The following is a 17,311-nucleotide window of genomic DNA, read 5'->3' as shown; positions in this document are numbered from 1 at the left end:
ATTTGTGCAAATCCATAAAGAGTAAACCTTTGAACAGCAGCAGCTGATCACAGCTCGAACACTAAGAAAATCTGCTGGAGCACTCAATGAAAAGTATTGTGAGTTGTGATTCTTTTCCCCACAATGAGCCATTAAAACCGATTTTAGGGTTCCCACACCTGTTGAATACCCCTTTAACCCCTGACTCATGCAATTTTTCTGTTTAGCTGTGGAGGCAAAGTAAAAAGAAAAGTTTTCATTCCAATGTACTAATATTATTGCTATTTTTATATTAATAGCTATACTAACGGCTATCTCTTCACAAAAAGAGCTTCTTCTAACAGCTGCTTTTTACTTTCTTACTCTGAGTTCATTTTAGAGCCTGGACTTTATCACTTTTACTTGAGTAAAGAAGTTCAAGAAGTTCGTTAGCTATTAGTAGCTTTAGTATTTTTTTTCATCTAGCAGCTTATATATATAGCTGCCTGTACTTTTGCCTCCTTTGGCAGTTGGACACATTTCTCTTGTTATGCTTTCTTTCTTTATTTTTCTGTTTCAGTTAGAGTTGACTGTGCATTCATCTTTTCGGACAAATGCTCAGTCAACTCACTTCATCAAGTGCTGCAGCCTCCCTGGCTACCAGTCCAAGTATACCACCGACGGCCGTGCTGTGAGAAAACAGTGCAGTTGGCAATGACCAAGAAGTAAAATATCTATAGATATCAAAATAAATAATAAACACATTCAATATGTAAAGCAAGTGAGACCAAAAACAAAAAAACAAGCTAACAAAAAACTAAACTAAACAACAATATCACAAAACTGATAATCTTTTCTGTCAATTTTTCTAAAGCATTTTAACACAAAAATCTTGGCAGATACATCTTCATAAAGCTGAAATTGCTGCATTTCAATTTTTTAGAAGAAGAAGAAGCCATAATATTTCATGTTGGATTTATAGATTTACTAATTTACTGATAATTATCAACACATTTCCAGTATTTTTGGAAACATTTCTTATTTAGGAAATACATTGAAATGAAAAAGAGTTTGTTACAGAAAAACTAAGTACAAATTCACACTGCCTGGGATGCTCTATGCTTCCTGCAGAGTTTTCCCCCATCAGAAAGCATGGTGCCATAGCCAAAGTGATGGAAAAACGGAAAAGGTGTAGGTTAGGCATGCACCAATTTGGTGCTATAGGCATGTATGTAGAGCCAGCCATTTGTTTTTCTTGCAGTGTGTGTTTTGGTGGTGGAGGTGGTGGTGGTGGTGGGGGGGCAGTGGCAGTCTGTCTAGAAGCACTTTCTGTGGACAATGCCGGGGCCGGACTCATCATACTCCTGCTTGCTGATCCACATCTGCTGGAAGGTGGACAGAGAAGCCAGGATGGAGCCTCCAATCCATACAGAGTACTTCCTCTCTGGGGGAGCAATAATCTGCAAGGGCAGAGAAGTAGAGTTGTCAGCAATGAAAACACTCCACATTTAAAAATCACAGACTGAGGATTGAGCAACAAGAATTTTACCTTGATCTTCATGGTGCTGGGTGCCAGTGAAGTGATCTCCTTCTGCATGCGGTCAGCAATGCCAGGGTACATGGTGGTACCTCCAGACAGCACAGTGTTGGCGTACAGGTCCTTACGGATGTCAACGTCACACTTCATGATGCTGTTATAAGTAGTTTCATGGATACCACAGGCCTCCATACCTGTGGAGAGTTGGAACGTTAGTGATCACTCAGCTACAACTTTTTACAAATCACAGAAATCTGTCTTAAAGCTGATGCTGCTTACCAAGGAATGTGGGCTGGAAGAGAGCCTCTGGGCAACGGAACCTCTCGTTCCCAATGGTGATGACCTGCCCATCAGGCAGCTCATAGCTCTTCTCCAGGGATGAAGAGGAGGCAGCAGTTCCCATCTCGTGCTCAAAGTCGAGTGCAACATAGCACAGCTTCTCCTTAATATCACGCACAATCTCACGCTCAGCTGTGAGACAAGAAAACGCATTACATTTAGGCTTTTTGGGTTTTTTTTCCTAGTGTAAAACATCTTTCCTTGACTGTGTCCATTTTCTCACCTGTGGTGGTGAAGCTGTGGCCCCTCTCAGTGAGGATTTTAACAAGGTAGTCTGTGAGGTCCCTGCCAGCCAGGTCCAGCCTGACAATGGCATGGGGCAAAGCGTAACCTTCATAGATGGGCACAGTGTGGGAGACACCATCACCGGAGTCCATGACAATACCAGTGGTACGACCAGAGGCGTACAGGGACAGCACTGCCTGGATGGCCACATACATGGCAGGAGCATTGAAGGTCTCAAACATGATCTGCAAGGAGAGCAGGAGAAAAGAGATGATAAGTGAAACTAAGAGTCAGAGTAATCTGAAATAAGCTTGCATGTGTTAGTTCAATTTTACAGAAAGAACAGCACACTGGGTTGAGTTTTAATACTAAAACTACTTCAAAGAAAAGCAGTTTATTACAAAACTGCTTTGTTACACTGACTCTACAAGTTAAAGTGCTGCAACCTGCTCTATTATTCATTTGCTTCATGCAGACACCTGGAGAAAAAACCTGGAGGGTTGAAAGAGGATGAGGAAAGACAGATTGAGCAGGGGAAGAAACACCTGGCAACACAGTTTCCTGTTGTTGGGCACTGCAGCTCAACAGTTTCCTGACTTAGGGGGAAGTTTGTCAAGGTGTCAGCTCTTGTTACCTGCGTCATCTTTTCCCTGTTGGCCTTGGGGTTCAGGGGGGCCTCTGTGAGCAGGACTGGATGCTCCTCAGGGGCAACTCTCAGCTCATTGTAGAAGGTGTGATGCCAGATCTTCTCCATGTCATCCCAGTTGTTGACAATTCCGTGCTCAATGGGGTACTTGAGGGTCAGGATTCCTCTTTTGCTCTGTGCCTCGTCACCAACATAGCTGTCCTTCTGGCCCATACCAACCATTACACCCTAGGAATGCAAAGAGGAGTGCGATTATGAAAAGGTCAGCAGTTACAAAAAGGTTACAAGGTATGTGAGGTTTATTAAGGAATATGTACCTGATGCCTGGGGCGTCCAACAATGGAGGGGAACACAGCACGTGGAGCGTCATCTCCTGCAAAGCCAGCTTTGCACATACCAGAGCCGTTGTCAACAACGAGGGCGGCAATTTCGTCTTCCATTTTCTGTATGAAGGGAATAAAAAGGGAGGAAAGGATTTTTAGATCAGCTGTTAAGCTGTAGTGTTTTCCATGTGGTATGTTTTATCATCTGACATCGCTGTGGCACAGGGTTCAGTCGAAACCCAGTGCTGAGAAACAAAGGGAGTTTCTCACTCAGTCTGCCCATTGCTACACAAGGCAACAGTGAATGCAGCTGACAGATAGACAGACTGTTAAAAATATTTTAGAAATTGCTGATCTAATGATATTTTCCACACAATCATCTCTAGGATTTACAGTAAGTGATCTGAAAAAGAGAAAATATCATGTGAGCTGCAGTTTTTTGGGTGAAAATGCCTTGTTGATGCCTAATGTCTGAGGCACATAGCCAAAATCCTTCAAGCTGACATGATGGCAACAAAGACAAAGACCACACTAGCTGCAACTAATATTAGTTGGACAACAGAAGATCGGAAAGCCATTGGCCACTGTGATGAGTCTCAATTTTGTGCTGTGGCATTTAATGTAGCATAAACAACACAAAGCACTGGCATTTCACAGTGAAGATCTTTGTTCCAAACCAGCCTTTCCGTGGGGAGTTTACATATTCTTCCTGTGCCTGTGTGGCTTCGCTTCAGGTTCTTCTTTGGCTTCCTCCAATCCAAAGACAGATGTGGACATGTTCAGTGTGTTTTTCCAAGATATTTTAAATAGGGTCTAGGTGTGAACTGTATAATCCTGTTAAGTCAGTATTCCCCAGAAGAGTACATTGTTGAATGTATTTCACAAAAAAAACCTAAGGCAATTCTTAAGGGAAAAGTTGGACTGGCAAGGGGATAGGTAAGTTTTAGAACCGAAGAAGCCTCTTGGATCAAAGGTAGAATGTCTTCACGAAACTTGAAGAAGTCTGGACGCTTTCTTTCCAACTCCTTAGTCAATACATTTATACAAACTACAGATGGAATCCTCTTGGAACAGTCATAACAAGAACTCTCCAAAAGTTGATTCTGTTCATCTGGACGTAGCGTTTTGTGGGAGAAACGTTTCGTCACTCATCCAAGTGACTTCTTCACACTCAGCTGACTGCAGGTTTCCCCAATCTTATAAACAGTACATTTGCATAATGACTGAAACCAGCCCATTAAAGTCAATATGCAAATATATGCTGTTTATAAGATTGGGGAAACCTGCAGTCAGCTGAGACTGAAGAAGTCACTTGGATGAGTGACGAAACGTTTCTCCCACAAAACGCTACGTCCAGATGAACAGAATCAACTTTTGGAGATTTACTTACCTGGATGACTGAGCATGCATCACAACGTCATAACAAGAACATTATACCACATAACAAGTGGTTTCTAATGGTCGGTTCAAGTTGTGTAAGGACTTGCAGAAATTTAAGTAATGGGATTAAAAGATACGACTTGTTTGAAATGTGAAGTTTACAATTTGAGAGTATTTAAAATATAAGTAAAAGACATTCAGTGGGATTTGCAGTTGTCTTACCTGTGTGAGAGAAGGTTTTCAGTGTAGGAGAACTCTGACTCAGGGCTACACTCCCATAGGATTTAGTACCTGAACTTTACTGCAATAAAGGCCAGTAAATTGCAGGATTTTATCAGGGTCCGTTCTGCAGTCTCTCTCCATAAAAGGAGAACTTTGTGCACAGCTCTCGCTGATTGGTTCAGTTTCATCCACTGGGTGTGGTGCATGCAGAAAATGGTTCTGGGCTCTGACATAATGGGGTGGACAAGTTCCACTAAACTAACCTATGCACAGTCAGTGTTATCAAGCGGAGGATAGTTCAATGTTCAATAAGCCTTTTTCTTTATCTGTCAGAATTATTGCAATAGTGCTGATACACAAGGCCAGTATGAGTATGAAACCAGCTGAAATATTTCCTTTTATGTATCTGTTATTCTTCCACTAGGAAGCACATTTAATAAATCCATTCAGTCTACAGTAGAATTGCTTCGTCATGAGGTTTCCTGAGAACTGGTCCATGTATCCCAATCACAACATGTGTAAAATACCCATGTATGTTTGTACACTGGAAAATTAACAAAATAATTAATTGAGCTAATTTATTTCATGAAACACAGGAATATTGTAGAAGTGGATTTCACTATTGCATTTTACTAGTTATTTGCACATATTTGGTAGTGATTTCAGTATATGGGGTTGGGCATTTAGAAGGGATTGGGAGATTATAATCTCAGGGTCATTGACAGCACAGTTAACACCCTATCTGACTCATTTGCTCAGGCATACCAACGTCCCTCACACATCACACATGCATAAATACACGTAGAGTGACAGCGATAGATTTGGTCTGGCGGAGATGGGTTAATGTTTACTGTATAACTCAGGAGACTGTAAATCTCTTATCTCCCCTCACCTCATCTCACCGAACCTATGGTGCATGAGATTTTCAAGGACTGATTAACCTTGTAGAGGTGAAGAGATACGATAAGCAGTTGGGCAGTTTTCAGAACTTACCTATACACAGTTAGGTCACAAATATTTGGACAGAGACAACTTTTTTCTGATTTTGGTTCTGTAAATTACCACAATGAATTTTAAATGAAACAACTCAGATCCAGTTTAAGTACAGACTTTCTCTAATTTCATATATGGAACAAAGAGACTGCATAAAAATGTGAGGAACTAAAGCGTTTTTTTAGCGCAATCCCTTCATTTCAGGGGCTCAGAAGTAATTGGACAAATTAAATAACTGAAAATAAAATCTTCATTTCTTTGCTGGCAATGACAACCTGAAGTCTTGAACTCACGGACATCACCAGATGCTGGGTTTCCTGTTTTTTAATGCTCTGCAAGGCCTTTACTGTAGCGGCTTTCAGTTGTCGTTTGTTTGTGGGCCTTTCTGTCTGAAATTTAGTCGTCAACAAGTGAAATGCATGCTTAGTTGGATTAAAACAGTGGTTCCCAAAGTAGAGGGCGTGCCCCTTGGTGCAGAGCCATTGCAGAGGGGGGTGCAGTATGAATAAAAAAAGGAATGCTTGGACACTGCTAGCATAATGGACATAATGGACAGGTTTGGACAGAAGATTTTCTTGTAAAACAAAGGGGGGCCTAGCAAAAAAAGTTTGGGAACCACTGAATTAAGATCAGGCCATTCAAAAATATTGCACTTCTTGGCTATAATAAACTCCTAGGTAGTTTTTGCTGTATGTTTTGGGTCATTATCCATCGGTATTATGAAATGCATTTACAAAATCAATTTGACTCCAAGCGGGCAGTATGTCTCGAAACACCTCAGAATACATTTGGCTGCTTCTGTCCTGTGTAGCATCATCAATAAACACTAGTGTCCCAGTGTCAGTGGCAGCTTTGCACGTCCAAGGCATCACACTGCCTCTGCCTTTTTTTACCGATGATATGGAAAGCTTTGGATCATGAGCTGTTCCATGTCTTCGCCATACTTTTTTCTTGCCATCATTCTGGTGAAGGTATATCTTGGTATCATTTGTCCAAACAATGTTTTTCCAGAAGTGTGCTGACTTTTTTACATTATTTTTTAGCAAAGTCCAATCTAGCCTTTATATTTGTAGCATTTCATGTTCCTTTTAAGCCTTAAGAGTAGAAAGGAAATGTACACCATTAAGTCCTGCACTCACAATCTGACATAGATGTAACACTGTCTGTGAAACTGGATTTAAGCGCTTAAAGTTAAAATTTGAAAAACATATTTAGCACCATCTTTTGTCAGTATGGAACTGGACGTTATCTGGTTGGTTGGTTGGTTGCGGCAAATAGACTTACATTAATTTTAGCTAACTAGTGACAGAATCAATAACTCAGAGGAAAGTGCAGTGCAAATTGCTGAGATGTCCAATGAAAATGACATAGTTTGTCTTAGGATAAAAAACATAATATTTAATTTTCACTTTGATGTCGATTGTCATCGTGAGACACTAACTGATCTCCAAGATGTTCTCTGAGACCTTACAAAAACCCTTGGATGCTATAACCCTTTCAATACTTATAATTCATATAGTGGTATATCTTCCAGAGGTGTGGGCACTGCTGTAAATGTAAGTCTTGCATCGGCTGAATCCACGCCAGTCCACTAGAGACACAGGCAGCTAAAAATGAAGTACACATAAAGTATGTGCTACAGTTTAAGTTGCTGCTAATTAAACCTTTTCTTTACTTTTTGCAGCTTGTTGCCTTGAGAAGCATTGGAGCAGAGCATACAGGTGTTTGGGGTTAGGTAGGTCTTCACATCAACCATGTAGGCTCCCTTTTGATGCAGGGTGACAAAATCAAACCCTTCCCCACAGGTTGTGTCCTGGTACAAAGGGAACAGACTAACCCTGGCTGTAGTTACCAATCTGACAGGAGAGAACAGGGGAGTGGTATGACAAAAAGAGGATGAGGCTCAGGTAGACAGGAGATGAAGAGGGGAGCATTGCTGAACTCAAAGAAACTGAAATATTTTAGACAAAGAAAAAAAAAAAGAGTAGATAAGGATACAGTTACAGTAAGGTCCATATTTGGACACTGATGCAAGTTTTTTTTTTAACCTATTTACTAAAACATATTCCAATTATAATTATATATTGGACATGGTTTTTAATGGCCATTTCATAATGCAGATGGATAATAACCTAAAATAACCTAAAACATACAGCCAAGGCAACCCAGAAAGCTGCCTGGCAGAGCATTAAGAGGGAGGGAATCCAGCATATTGTGATCTTCATGAGTTCAAGACTTCAGGCTGTCATTGCCAACAAAGTATTAGAAATGAACATTTATTTTCAGTTATTTAATTTGTCCAATTACTTTTGAGCCCCTAAAATGAAAGATTTTGGCGCAAGCAGGATGACGTGGCTGGACGCTGGCTGGGCTCTCCTGACGCAGGAATGGGTGCTGGCACCTGCTGTACACCAGCTGCTCTCATCCCAGGGACTGGTACAGGTGTGGAGCTCGACTGTGTCCTGGCTGGCCTCACCCCAGAAACTGGCATGGGTGCCAGGATAAATCGGGCGCCAGCCACTCCCACCTGAGGAGTAGGTATGTGAGCAGGAGCAAGCTGGGTCACGGTTGCCCTCTCTCTCAGGGCAGGCACAGGCAAAGGCTGGGCGTCTGCAGTCCCCACCCAAAGAACAGGTAAGGGTCCAGGGACCGGTGAAGGCTCAGCTGGGTTGGGGATAGGAGCAGGCACCAGCAGAACCCGGCCACCCTCAACCGAGGCGCTGGAACGGGTGCAGGGAAAGGCCGGAGCACTGCCACCCTGAGAGCAGGAACAGAAATACACAGAGGAGATGACTCAGGAGCAACGTTCCCTCTAATTTTTCATGTGTCTGAGCGACCGCACAAACCTCCTGAGCGACCCCTTGGACCACTGTGAGCAACAGCAGACGTATGCATTGTGGTCACGCCAGCATCAAATCCATCCAAGTTACATGGTTTATTAAAATAATCAAATTACAGCATTTACATTTATGTTAGACTACGTTTAATTAACTGCTTTAGCCCACTTAGAATGAAAATTAAAAAACAATCTTGTTCATGACCTGTGTAGGATGTTAACATTATTGGAACTAAAAATAACTTGAACTCCAATTTTGAAAACACAACTTTATTTCTTTCTTTCTTTTTTAAAAAAAATAAAAAATAAAAAAAATAAAGCTCTGACTTGTATTATGAGTATGAGTCTGTGGTCTGGGAGAGAGTCCTGTAACTCTCTGTCTGCAAAATACAGTATATAATGACCAATGCTGGGCAATTAATTATATAGTTACTTCTTTAAAAAAGTAGCTGAGTTATCAAACAACAAAGTTTTTTGCAGCTGTTTACCTAAAAATGCAGTCAAGGCGTTTTTTTAAAACAAACATTTCAAACTATTTACAGAACAATCAGGTGTTCTGCATCAAATTTGATGCCACACAAATTATTTGTGCCACTCCAAAAAATAATTTCTGTCCACTATGAGATAAAGGAGAACAACAGCCTGATACCTGCAGGCCTGACAACAGGAGATGTATCACTCCTGTAACACCTGTAACATTCAGCAGTCGCCTCACTGTTCTGACACACACAACAAAACTATTGACTACACTACACACTAACTACACAAGATTTGCGCTAAACGTGGCAAATCTCTCACATCTCAAAACACCGCCGTCACTCCTAAAACTTCCCCCCTCCCTAAACAACAAATGCCATGTTTTGATTGGTCGACATGGTACATTTTTCGAACAATAGGAAAGGGTGGGGGTTTTTTGGTTTTCGTTTTGCTCACAGGCGGAGAGTGCTTTCGAGCGTTTTCCTTATAAAACGCCGTTTTTACCGTTTCTTCCCGCAGTAAATATAAACAACGATAGTATTCAGGAAGAAACCCAAACATTGCAAATATTTTTATCATAACTCTGGTTTTACGTGGCCTATCAACACAATTTAAAAACTGGTATAAAGTCCACACTTTTTCTGTCATTTGTTCCGTCTGTCCTGCTCACATCTCCAATGGTTGTACACGTTGTCATTAACGTGGCTTCACTCCACATCAGCCACGCCGCTTTGCTAAAACACCGGTGTTGGCACATAAGGACGCTGTCATAGCCTGTCAACCACGTTGATTAGCTGCGTATATACGAATGTGAATCGCATCAGTGGCTGGACTATAGGATAAGGTGGCATCGTTCTAATCCCATACGGGAGCAGCCAGTCACTTACTGACTAACACTGCAAAACACAATTGTTAACATATTTACTTTAATTTCTATTCAGGTTAGATTTTTTTTGTGCGCAACGCAGACTTTTTCTGCGCAGAGACCGTGCCAGCAGTGCGCAATTGCTCACGCGCGCAGCTTAGAGGGAACATTGCTCAGGAGTAACCACGGGTAAAGCTGTGGTCTCAAAACGACTGGGGAGCAAAACAGTCCTTAGAGAGCATAGGTTCAGGTGTAAAATTAGCCATCCTTGACAATGCTTTTTGTTCAGCACAGCAAACAGTCTTTTAGGGGATTGAGTCATTCACACAATAAGTTGGGTACAGTTTGGCTGGCTCATGAACAAAGAATGCAATGAGAGTAGTAGCATTAGGAGCCGCCATACCATTATTTAGGTCCTTAGAAACATAGTTATTCCAACCTAAGATCTGACTCAGGAACTAAACATGTTTCTTTATTATCCCCGGCTCTGAACACACATCTTCCGTGGCAGCTGCACCAGAAACAAACACAACAGCTGGCCTGGAAATGCTAGATGTAACACCCCTCTCCCCAGATTTATTAGTCTGAAAAATGTTATTCTTAGGAAATTTGGGAATCTTTAAGTCATTAACCCCTGTGTTATCAATAATACTGTCTGCAGTCTTGACAGTCCCAGTAGGCACGGGAGTAACAGTCACCAACCTCAAGTCCTTTGTGACAGAATTCACTGAAATGGCAGAGCCCGTTCTACTCACATCAGAGTCCAGGGTTGCCAACCCGATGTCAGCTGACTCCGATGAAGCCACAGGAATAAGCCGGGATGTGGTGTGACAATGACAACGGGGGCTCCATCTTCCCCGCAAAGGAGGGGCAGAAGATGCCATGACAGCTGATGGAGGGGAATTCATCAGCCGTCAGGACCACCAGTGTGTCTGCATCCGGAAATGTGCTGGCCCATGTGTGGGCCACATCTGGCAATCCAGATCTGGGCCACCAAAGAGCCATCATTCTTTGCGGTATGTGGGCCATGTGTAAGCACATTGTGTGGGCCAGATCCGGGCCATACCAATGTTGCTATGTGGGTAAGGGCTTCAATTATTTAAGTGAAATTAAACAGCTTTATTTGCAAGAATCCAAATAAACCATTCTGAGGATAGCTTGCTTTATTTATAAAATTGTCATGATTTATTAGAGCTCTTTTAATTAAAAGGCCAAGGCTCCTTTTTTGTCTCTGTGCAGACCTGCCAAAATGTATTTCAAATCCATGTTATTCAGACCATTGGACGGTTTTTCAGTTCACCACTTCCCGTTTTAAATGAGAAATAATCCAGCAGAGGTTTCTGGATCTCAGTTATATTTGCATCCACAGGTTTAAACACCATTAATCCTAAATAGTTGAACTCTGTACTCAACCAGTTTTTGACAGAGTGGTGAACTCTTTTCCGCATGTTTGGAAACAAGATTGTACTGTCCACAGTAGATATCCGCAGCTTATCTGAGACGGAATATTTTTACTTGTAAATACTGGCAGATAATAAGAATTATATATCTAGAGGTACCTCTTATAATAGAGGTGTCCCCTTTAAGGACCCAAAGAACATGTTTTTGACAGGCTTTATTTGAATCAGAAGTAAAGTGACACAACAAGGATTTGATCATTTTTACACAACTGAAATTACACCCACATATTAGTAGAAATACACAGCAGCTGATTCAGTGTGTGTGTAATTATTTATCATTAAAAACTACTGAAAACCAAAAAGGTAAGATTTTTCTATCACTTAAAAATATTAATATATGGATACAGCCCTGAACTTTAGCTTATATAAAGGCTAAAAACGGAATACAGTTATCTCTTATTGGTAGCAAAATAAATCCATAAACTGATGAGTCACATGAATTTTTACATTAATTAACTCAAAATACATTTGTTATTTTGCAGATGGTTTGTAACTATTACACCGGTCTCCAGCCAGATGAGGGTCACATGTCAGAGTGTACCGGACCTCAAAACCTCCTCTTTTAGCTGGACAGGTAAATCTGTGTGTCCCCTGCTGCAGATACTTGAAACATGATCCCAGACGGTCATCATGCCATACGTCCTTGTCCCAAACTTCAACCCTCAAACCAGAGTGTGTGTCCACCTTCATAAGAAAATTAATCAAACAAGATTTTTAATTTTCATCCTTCCAATTTTTATTTTAGGTTTGTGAATCATAAACAGTAATAAGGACAATTGGACAAATTCATAAAATATTAGTTAAAATCATATTTTACATTTTTTTAAATTCAGATTGGAAAATTTAAAATGATTTAAAATTAATCTGTGATAGAGGATAGAGACACACTGGTGAATTCCTGGGGTGCACTCACATATCACTTTTTTTTCTCCTAAGGTGTTTGACAGCCAGATTTAATCAGTTTATGATGACTTTTATAGGCCCATCCCGCGAATTATTTTTGTTTGGCTGTAAAACCATCTAGAAACAAGTACCTATATAGTTATGGTTAGCTGAAGAATGGCTCTGTGAATAGTGGAATGCTTGATTGTTTTCCCAAAATCTATTGAAATCTGGGAACTTCCCAAATCAAATAATAAATCATGAAAAACTCGTTATCAGCATAATCAACTTATTGCAGCAGAAGACATTTAAGGCAAGCTCTACATGGAGCCTTTTAACAAAATGAGCGGGTTGTAAGTATTGCAGAAGTGTTGTGCTCATTTACCTTCAGCATTTTAGTATTACAGTAAAAACTGTAGCAAATGTGTCCAAAACCACTACATAGCTGATATTACTTTTATTGCTTGCCAAGTCATTGAGTACACTGTATCACGGAATTTGTTGTTACAGCAGTTTTACAGGTTTTAGCCACTACAACTTGAAAACATAAGTTTGGTAGTAGAGTTTGGTTATTTGGATTAATGTAAGGTAATCCTTTTGCTGTCAGTTTAGGTACAAAAGTATCGTCCCTTCTTTGGCAATTATGGCTTTGATTGGGACAAACCACAACAATCTGAACTCTTGATAAGTTTTAGGTTTGAAAAGTAAATCATCTCTGCTGACTGTGAGGCCAAAAGACTTATGATTATCTATAGTAAGGTTTTACTGACCTTGCCCAGATCATAATAAGCGTTCCACTGGGGATTGTTTGACCGAATCCAATGAGTCTGCCGATAGATGGAGCCAAACCACATTTTTGCATAGCTGTGAGTAGAAGCAAAGAAAGAAGAGCAACAGAAGAATTATTAAGTCTGCTTGATATACCACCTCCAAATTGTAATCCCTGACCAGAGTCTATTCACCCCTCGGTCTTGCCAACTGGATCTCCTTTCAGGTCCCAGGCTCGCACAATGGTAACCCTTAGTGTCCCCCTCCAGGCTTGCAGAGGACAGCAGTTGGAAGCCAGATTAGGAGTGTTTGAACCACAGTTTGGCTCATTGGGTGATTTTTTCACAGCATTGTCCTCCAGGTACTCCTCTATGGCAGCTTTCATCCCTGTCTTTTGCGTATCATTTGTCATCAGCTCGTAGATTGGCCGGAGGGAGTAGGAAACAACATCTGGGTGATCCTTCAGTGTCTTCAGCCAAGTTAGAAAACCAAGGGAGTCATTATGCGTGAGTGCAAACTCTCCCAACCAACCATTGCCTCCTACCACCTCTGTGTAGTGTTGGTGGAGTCCAGAGGTGTACATAACAGAGAGACCCTGGTTTTGTAGGACATTCTTGCAAGAGTCTCTGTTACCAGATAGTTGCAACTTTCCCAAGCCGACAGAGAAACCCAGCGATAAACAGGAGTGGACCTGCAGGACAAGAAGGGAAAGAAAATGTCAATAAATATCTGTACTTTCAACTTCTTACATTTTCAAAACAGGCTTGTTACTTTTGGTTTGAAGTATTTCAGGAGAGTTATTATTTTACATCAATGCAAGCTTTCAAACATCAAACAGACTTGAGCCTAAACTGTAACACATGAAATTCAATCCTGTATTAATCACCAAGTTCCAAAAAAAGAGATGAAAAAGGCAAAACCGTGTGCCATCGTCAGGAGTTAAAGTGGGCCGGTGTTTTTTTATTTTACTTTTTTATTTTATTTGTTTGTTTTTTTTTGGCACAACACTCAGAGATTGAGAAAGATAAAAAAGACAGGACAGGAGAGGAAGATGAAAAGTTAGATTTAAAGGTAAGGACTGCTAAGTGACACTTGATAAACTGGACCTTAAAGTTACATGTCCTTACAAGTTGTCATGTTTGTAAATCCGATATTGGGTCTGTACATGTGAAAATATGTTTTTTCATATTGTGAAGCATGCTGCAAACAAACTGAGATAGATTAATGACATTATTTAAAGACTGCATGAAAACACTCTGCAGTTTAGTGCAGGATAAACAGGTTAGTTTGCTGTACTGTATTGGGTAGGGGCTGTCCAACTCCAGGCCTCAAGGGGCCGGTGTCCTGCAGGTTTTAGATATCACCCTGGGTCAACACACCTGAATCAAATGATTAGTTCATTGCCAGGCCTCTGGAGAACTTCAAGGCATGTTGAGGAGGTCATTTAGCCATTTGAATCAGCTGTGTTGGATCAAGGACACATCTAAAACCTGCAGGACACCGGCCCTTGAGGCCTGGAGTTGGACACACATGGTTTAAAGTAAAGACCAGTGTGTGACTGGTGCACAGTGGCTATGATGCTCATGGTTACATTGAGTATATAATTAGTGTACTGTCATAGTAGAGGATGGAAATCAGCTAAGACAACTCATGAAACATCTGCTGACATTTTGAATTCAGTTGTGTACATTCACAAAGAGTAATAAATCTCAGAGCTGCAGGTCAGCTGATCACAGCCTGTACACTAAAAAAATCTGCTGGATCCCACAATAAAAATTGTGATTCTTTTCCCCATGCTGAGCCACGACAACTTATTTTAGGGTTCCTTCACTCGCTGAATCCCACTTTAACTTCCGACTATGTTCATTTTCCCGTTTAGAGGCAAAGTCACCCTCTACAATGTAGCAAACAGAAAATAGAGCTATGTTTTTATTTCCCTTCTTTTTGTCTGCTCATGTTCTGCTTAACAGATTCAAGCTAAGAATATGTATTAGAATTAAAATTTGACTAAAGCAAAGTTTGTATTCTAATGTACTTATTATTTTTATTGTTACATTAATACACTGTTTAGTTAGTTCTGCACAAAAAATAGCCGGTGCCTTGAGGCAACTGTTGTTGTGATTTTGCATTGTATAAATAATGATTTTTATGTATGTACCTGATTTGAGTTGAGTCCGTTCAGTGAGGACAGACAGGTTCGTGCAGCTGTGACTCGCCTTAGTCGACCACCAAGGTGAACCTGCAATGTGGTGCAAAGTTGTTGTTATAAATCATTTTGTTTTAATTATTTTTAAATAAGGTAATTCACAGTGTGTGTGTTTTAACCTGGCGGATGTAGTGTGTGCCATAGGTGTGTATGAGATGACTGTACTGAGCTCTGGTGGAGTTGTTGTAGAATCTTGGTAGCTTAGCTACAGCCGAACTGAACTCAGAGCTGAGAGGTGGTCTGTCTGATACTCGGTAACTGGATACAAAGAGACAGATTAGTAAATGATCTCAACAGAAGCTTTTCAAACCACGATTACAGAATAACCTGAATTTATGTGAGTATTCTGGGTTATTCACAGCCTACCTGTAATGGTTGCAGGTGACCCTGTGTGTGCTGAAGGTGTGGCGGTCCTCTTTGGTCCTTTCTGAAGCAAAGTTATAGGCAGTGGATTGCGTTCCTCCCACATCCAGGCTAGCAGCCACAAATTTCTCTAAATTTAGGCCAACCTGTTATAATAAATGAGACAAATGAATTAATGTGTGGTCAAATACAGGAGTTTTTTTTCACATTTTAGATCGCCAGTACTGAGCCATTTTGTGATGTGTTTGTCCAGATCCTAATTTATGTTCAAACATGGCCTCATGTTTGAACATAATATAAATTTATTGTGTATTTTATTGTGTAATTTTCCCACTTGGGTCAAATAAATATTGTCTTGAGATGTTGAAGTGTATGAGAGTAAATGTGTACTTCGTTGATTTCTTTTCAAAACGTTCTGAATTTGAAGCCAAAAGGTACATTTCATTTTTGGTCACAAGGTGGCAGTCTTGTGAAGGCGTGATTACTGTACCAAGATGCATGTAAAATACATCATTAGTATGGTAAAATGTTCCCTACCTTCCAGTCAGTACTGTCCTGGGAGGTGTAAGTGTCAACCAGAGAGCTGTGAATACAATTCAAAGTAAACTATCACTGTAAAATTTTACAGCTTGATTTCAAAGTTAATTTTAATGAGTTAGTATTTACAGATGAACACCTGTTATTGTAACTAGACTTTCAGCTGTGAATATTATGATGAAGAGAATTTAGGCCAGAGTAGGTGTTTAGCAATCAAAATGCTTACTATTAAATGGGTGTGACTTTTCATTTCATCATTGCCAAAGACTGAATGAGCTTTAATTAGATGGAAATCTTTAGATAAAGAGTCAACGGCTAAGCCACAAGATGCTCAGTTGTCACAACTGTTTTTCACCGGTACAGATGCATTCTCAGTCCAGCCTGAGTATAAACACACAATTTAACTGTGCACATTTGTCTTTGGAAAGCATGCATTAATTTTAAGCAATGCTAAAAATGTATAAGACTATACCTAACAGAGCTGTGGGCACTGCTGTAAATATCGGCACTGCATCGGCTGAATGCACGCCAGTCCACTGCAGAGACTGGCAGCTGAAAATGAAGACAGATCATGAACATGTACACATAAAGTGTGTGCTACTGTTCAAATGGCTCTTTGTTGTTGCATCTTTAGTTACTTTTTGCAGCATGTTGCCTTGAAGCGGGTTGGAGCAGAGAGTACATGTTTCACTTGGAGTGAGGTAGGTATTCACATCAATCATGTAGGCTCCCTTTCGTCGCAGAGTGACCACATCAAATCCCTCCCCCACCAGGTTGTGACCTGGTACAAAAGGAGCAGCCTTGCACTGGACGTAGTTTCCAGTCTGACAGGAAAAAACAGGGGAGTTGCAGGACAGAAAGAGAAGGAGGCTCAGGTGGAGAGGAGATGGGGTTGAGTAAGACAGCATGGCTGCAGTGAAAAAGACTGATATTTATGGAGGGAGAGAGAGAGGGGGGATAAAGACATAAGTGATCATTATTTCAACAGCAGGTGATTCTCAGTAAAGTAAAGAACTCCAAATGTTTGCAAACATGCAGCTTCAGCTGACTGCAGGTTTCCCCAACCTTATAAACAGTACAGGACACAACAGTGTGTGAATTAACGATTTGCATAACTCTTAAGTCTATGATATGTCCCCCTTTATTACCTGGTGCAATGAATTTAAAGAATGTTATTACCTGATCTGATACTTGATGAAGGATAAGATTTGCATAATATTATAAGCTTGGATAAACCTGCGGTCAGCTGAGACTGAAAAAGTCAGTTGGATGGGTAGGGAAATGTTTCTCCCAC

The 17,311-nt window shown here is 40.7% G+C and overlaps 2 protein-coding genes across 5 annotated transcripts; both read right to left on the bottom strand.

Moving 5' to 3' along the window:
* Window positions 1-1,274: 1,274 nt before the first annotated feature.
* LOC134629012 (actin, cytoplasmic 1-like) lies at window positions 1,275-6,772 on the bottom strand. Of its 4 annotated transcripts, XM_063475889.1 has the most exons (7): window positions 6,763-6,772; window positions 3,023-3,138; window positions 2,694-2,933; window positions 2,058-2,304; window positions 1,775-1,966; window positions 1,508-1,689; window positions 1,275-1,418 (listed from the first exon to the last, which is right to left on the bottom strand). In XM_063475889.1, exons 1-7 carry the CDS (start codon window positions 6,770-6,772, stop codon window positions 1,275-1,277), a joined length of 1,131 nt encoding a protein of 376 aa, XP_063331959.1. The 4 variants fall into 4 exon arrangements, with proteins under 4 accessions (XP_063331959.1, XP_063331958.1, XP_063331961.1 ...); XM_063475888.1 differs by lacking the exon at window positions 6,763-6,772 and having other exon boundaries at window positions 3,023-3,153; XM_063475891.1 differs by lacking the exon at window positions 6,763-6,772 and having other exon boundaries at window positions 2,058-2,306; window positions 2,807-2,933; window positions 3,023-3,153.
* Window positions 6,773-11,732: 4,960 nt separating this feature from the next.
* On the bottom strand, window positions 11,733-16,925 carry LOC134629695 (perforin-1-like). The gene is made up of 9 exons (XM_063477217.2): window positions 16,656-16,925; window positions 16,490-16,569; window positions 16,018-16,063; window positions 15,484-15,626; window positions 15,237-15,375; window positions 15,070-15,150; window positions 13,106-13,602; window positions 12,914-13,007; window positions 11,733-11,945 (listed from the first exon to the last, which is right to left on the bottom strand). Exons 1-9 carry the CDS (start codon window positions 16,923-16,925, stop codon window positions 11,733-11,735), a joined length of 1,563 nt encoding a protein of 520 aa, XP_063333287.2.
* Window positions 16,926-17,311: the final 386 nt, after the last annotated feature.

This window comes from Pelmatolapia mariae, linkage group LG6 (assembly GCF_036321145.2).
Source record: "Pelmatolapia mariae isolate MD_Pm_ZW linkage group LG6, Pm_UMD_F_2, whole genome shotgun sequence".
Lineage (NCBI taxonomy): Eukaryota > Metazoa > Chordata > Actinopteri > Cichliformes > Cichlidae > Pelmatolapia > Pelmatolapia mariae.
The sequence above is the reverse complement of the archived record's forward strand: the minus strand, read 5'-3'. Positions and strand labels throughout refer to the sequence as shown.

Coding starts and splice junctions, on each gene's coding strand:
- LOC134629012 (XM_063475889.1), bottom strand. Junction 1,967..2,057: donor CCACAGCTTCACCACCACAG/GTGAGAAAATGG, acceptor CTTGTCTCACAG/CTGAGCGTGAGATTGTGCGT. Junction 1,690..1,774: donor CTTCCAGCCCACATTCCTTG/GTAAGCAGCATC, acceptor AACTCTCCACAG/GTATGGAGGCCTGTGGTATC.
- LOC134629695 (XM_063477217.2), bottom strand. CDS start 16,925: ATGCTGTCTTACTCAACCCCATCTCCTCTCCACCTGAGCCTCCTTCTC. Junction 16,570..16,655: donor AAGGCAACATGCTGCAAAAA/GTAACTAAAGAT, acceptor CTTCATTTTCAG/CTGCCAGTCTCTGCAGTGGA. Junction 13,603..15,069: donor ACGGACTCAACTCAAATCAG/GTACATACATAA, acceptor CTTGTCCTGCAG/GTCCACTCCTGTTTATCGCT.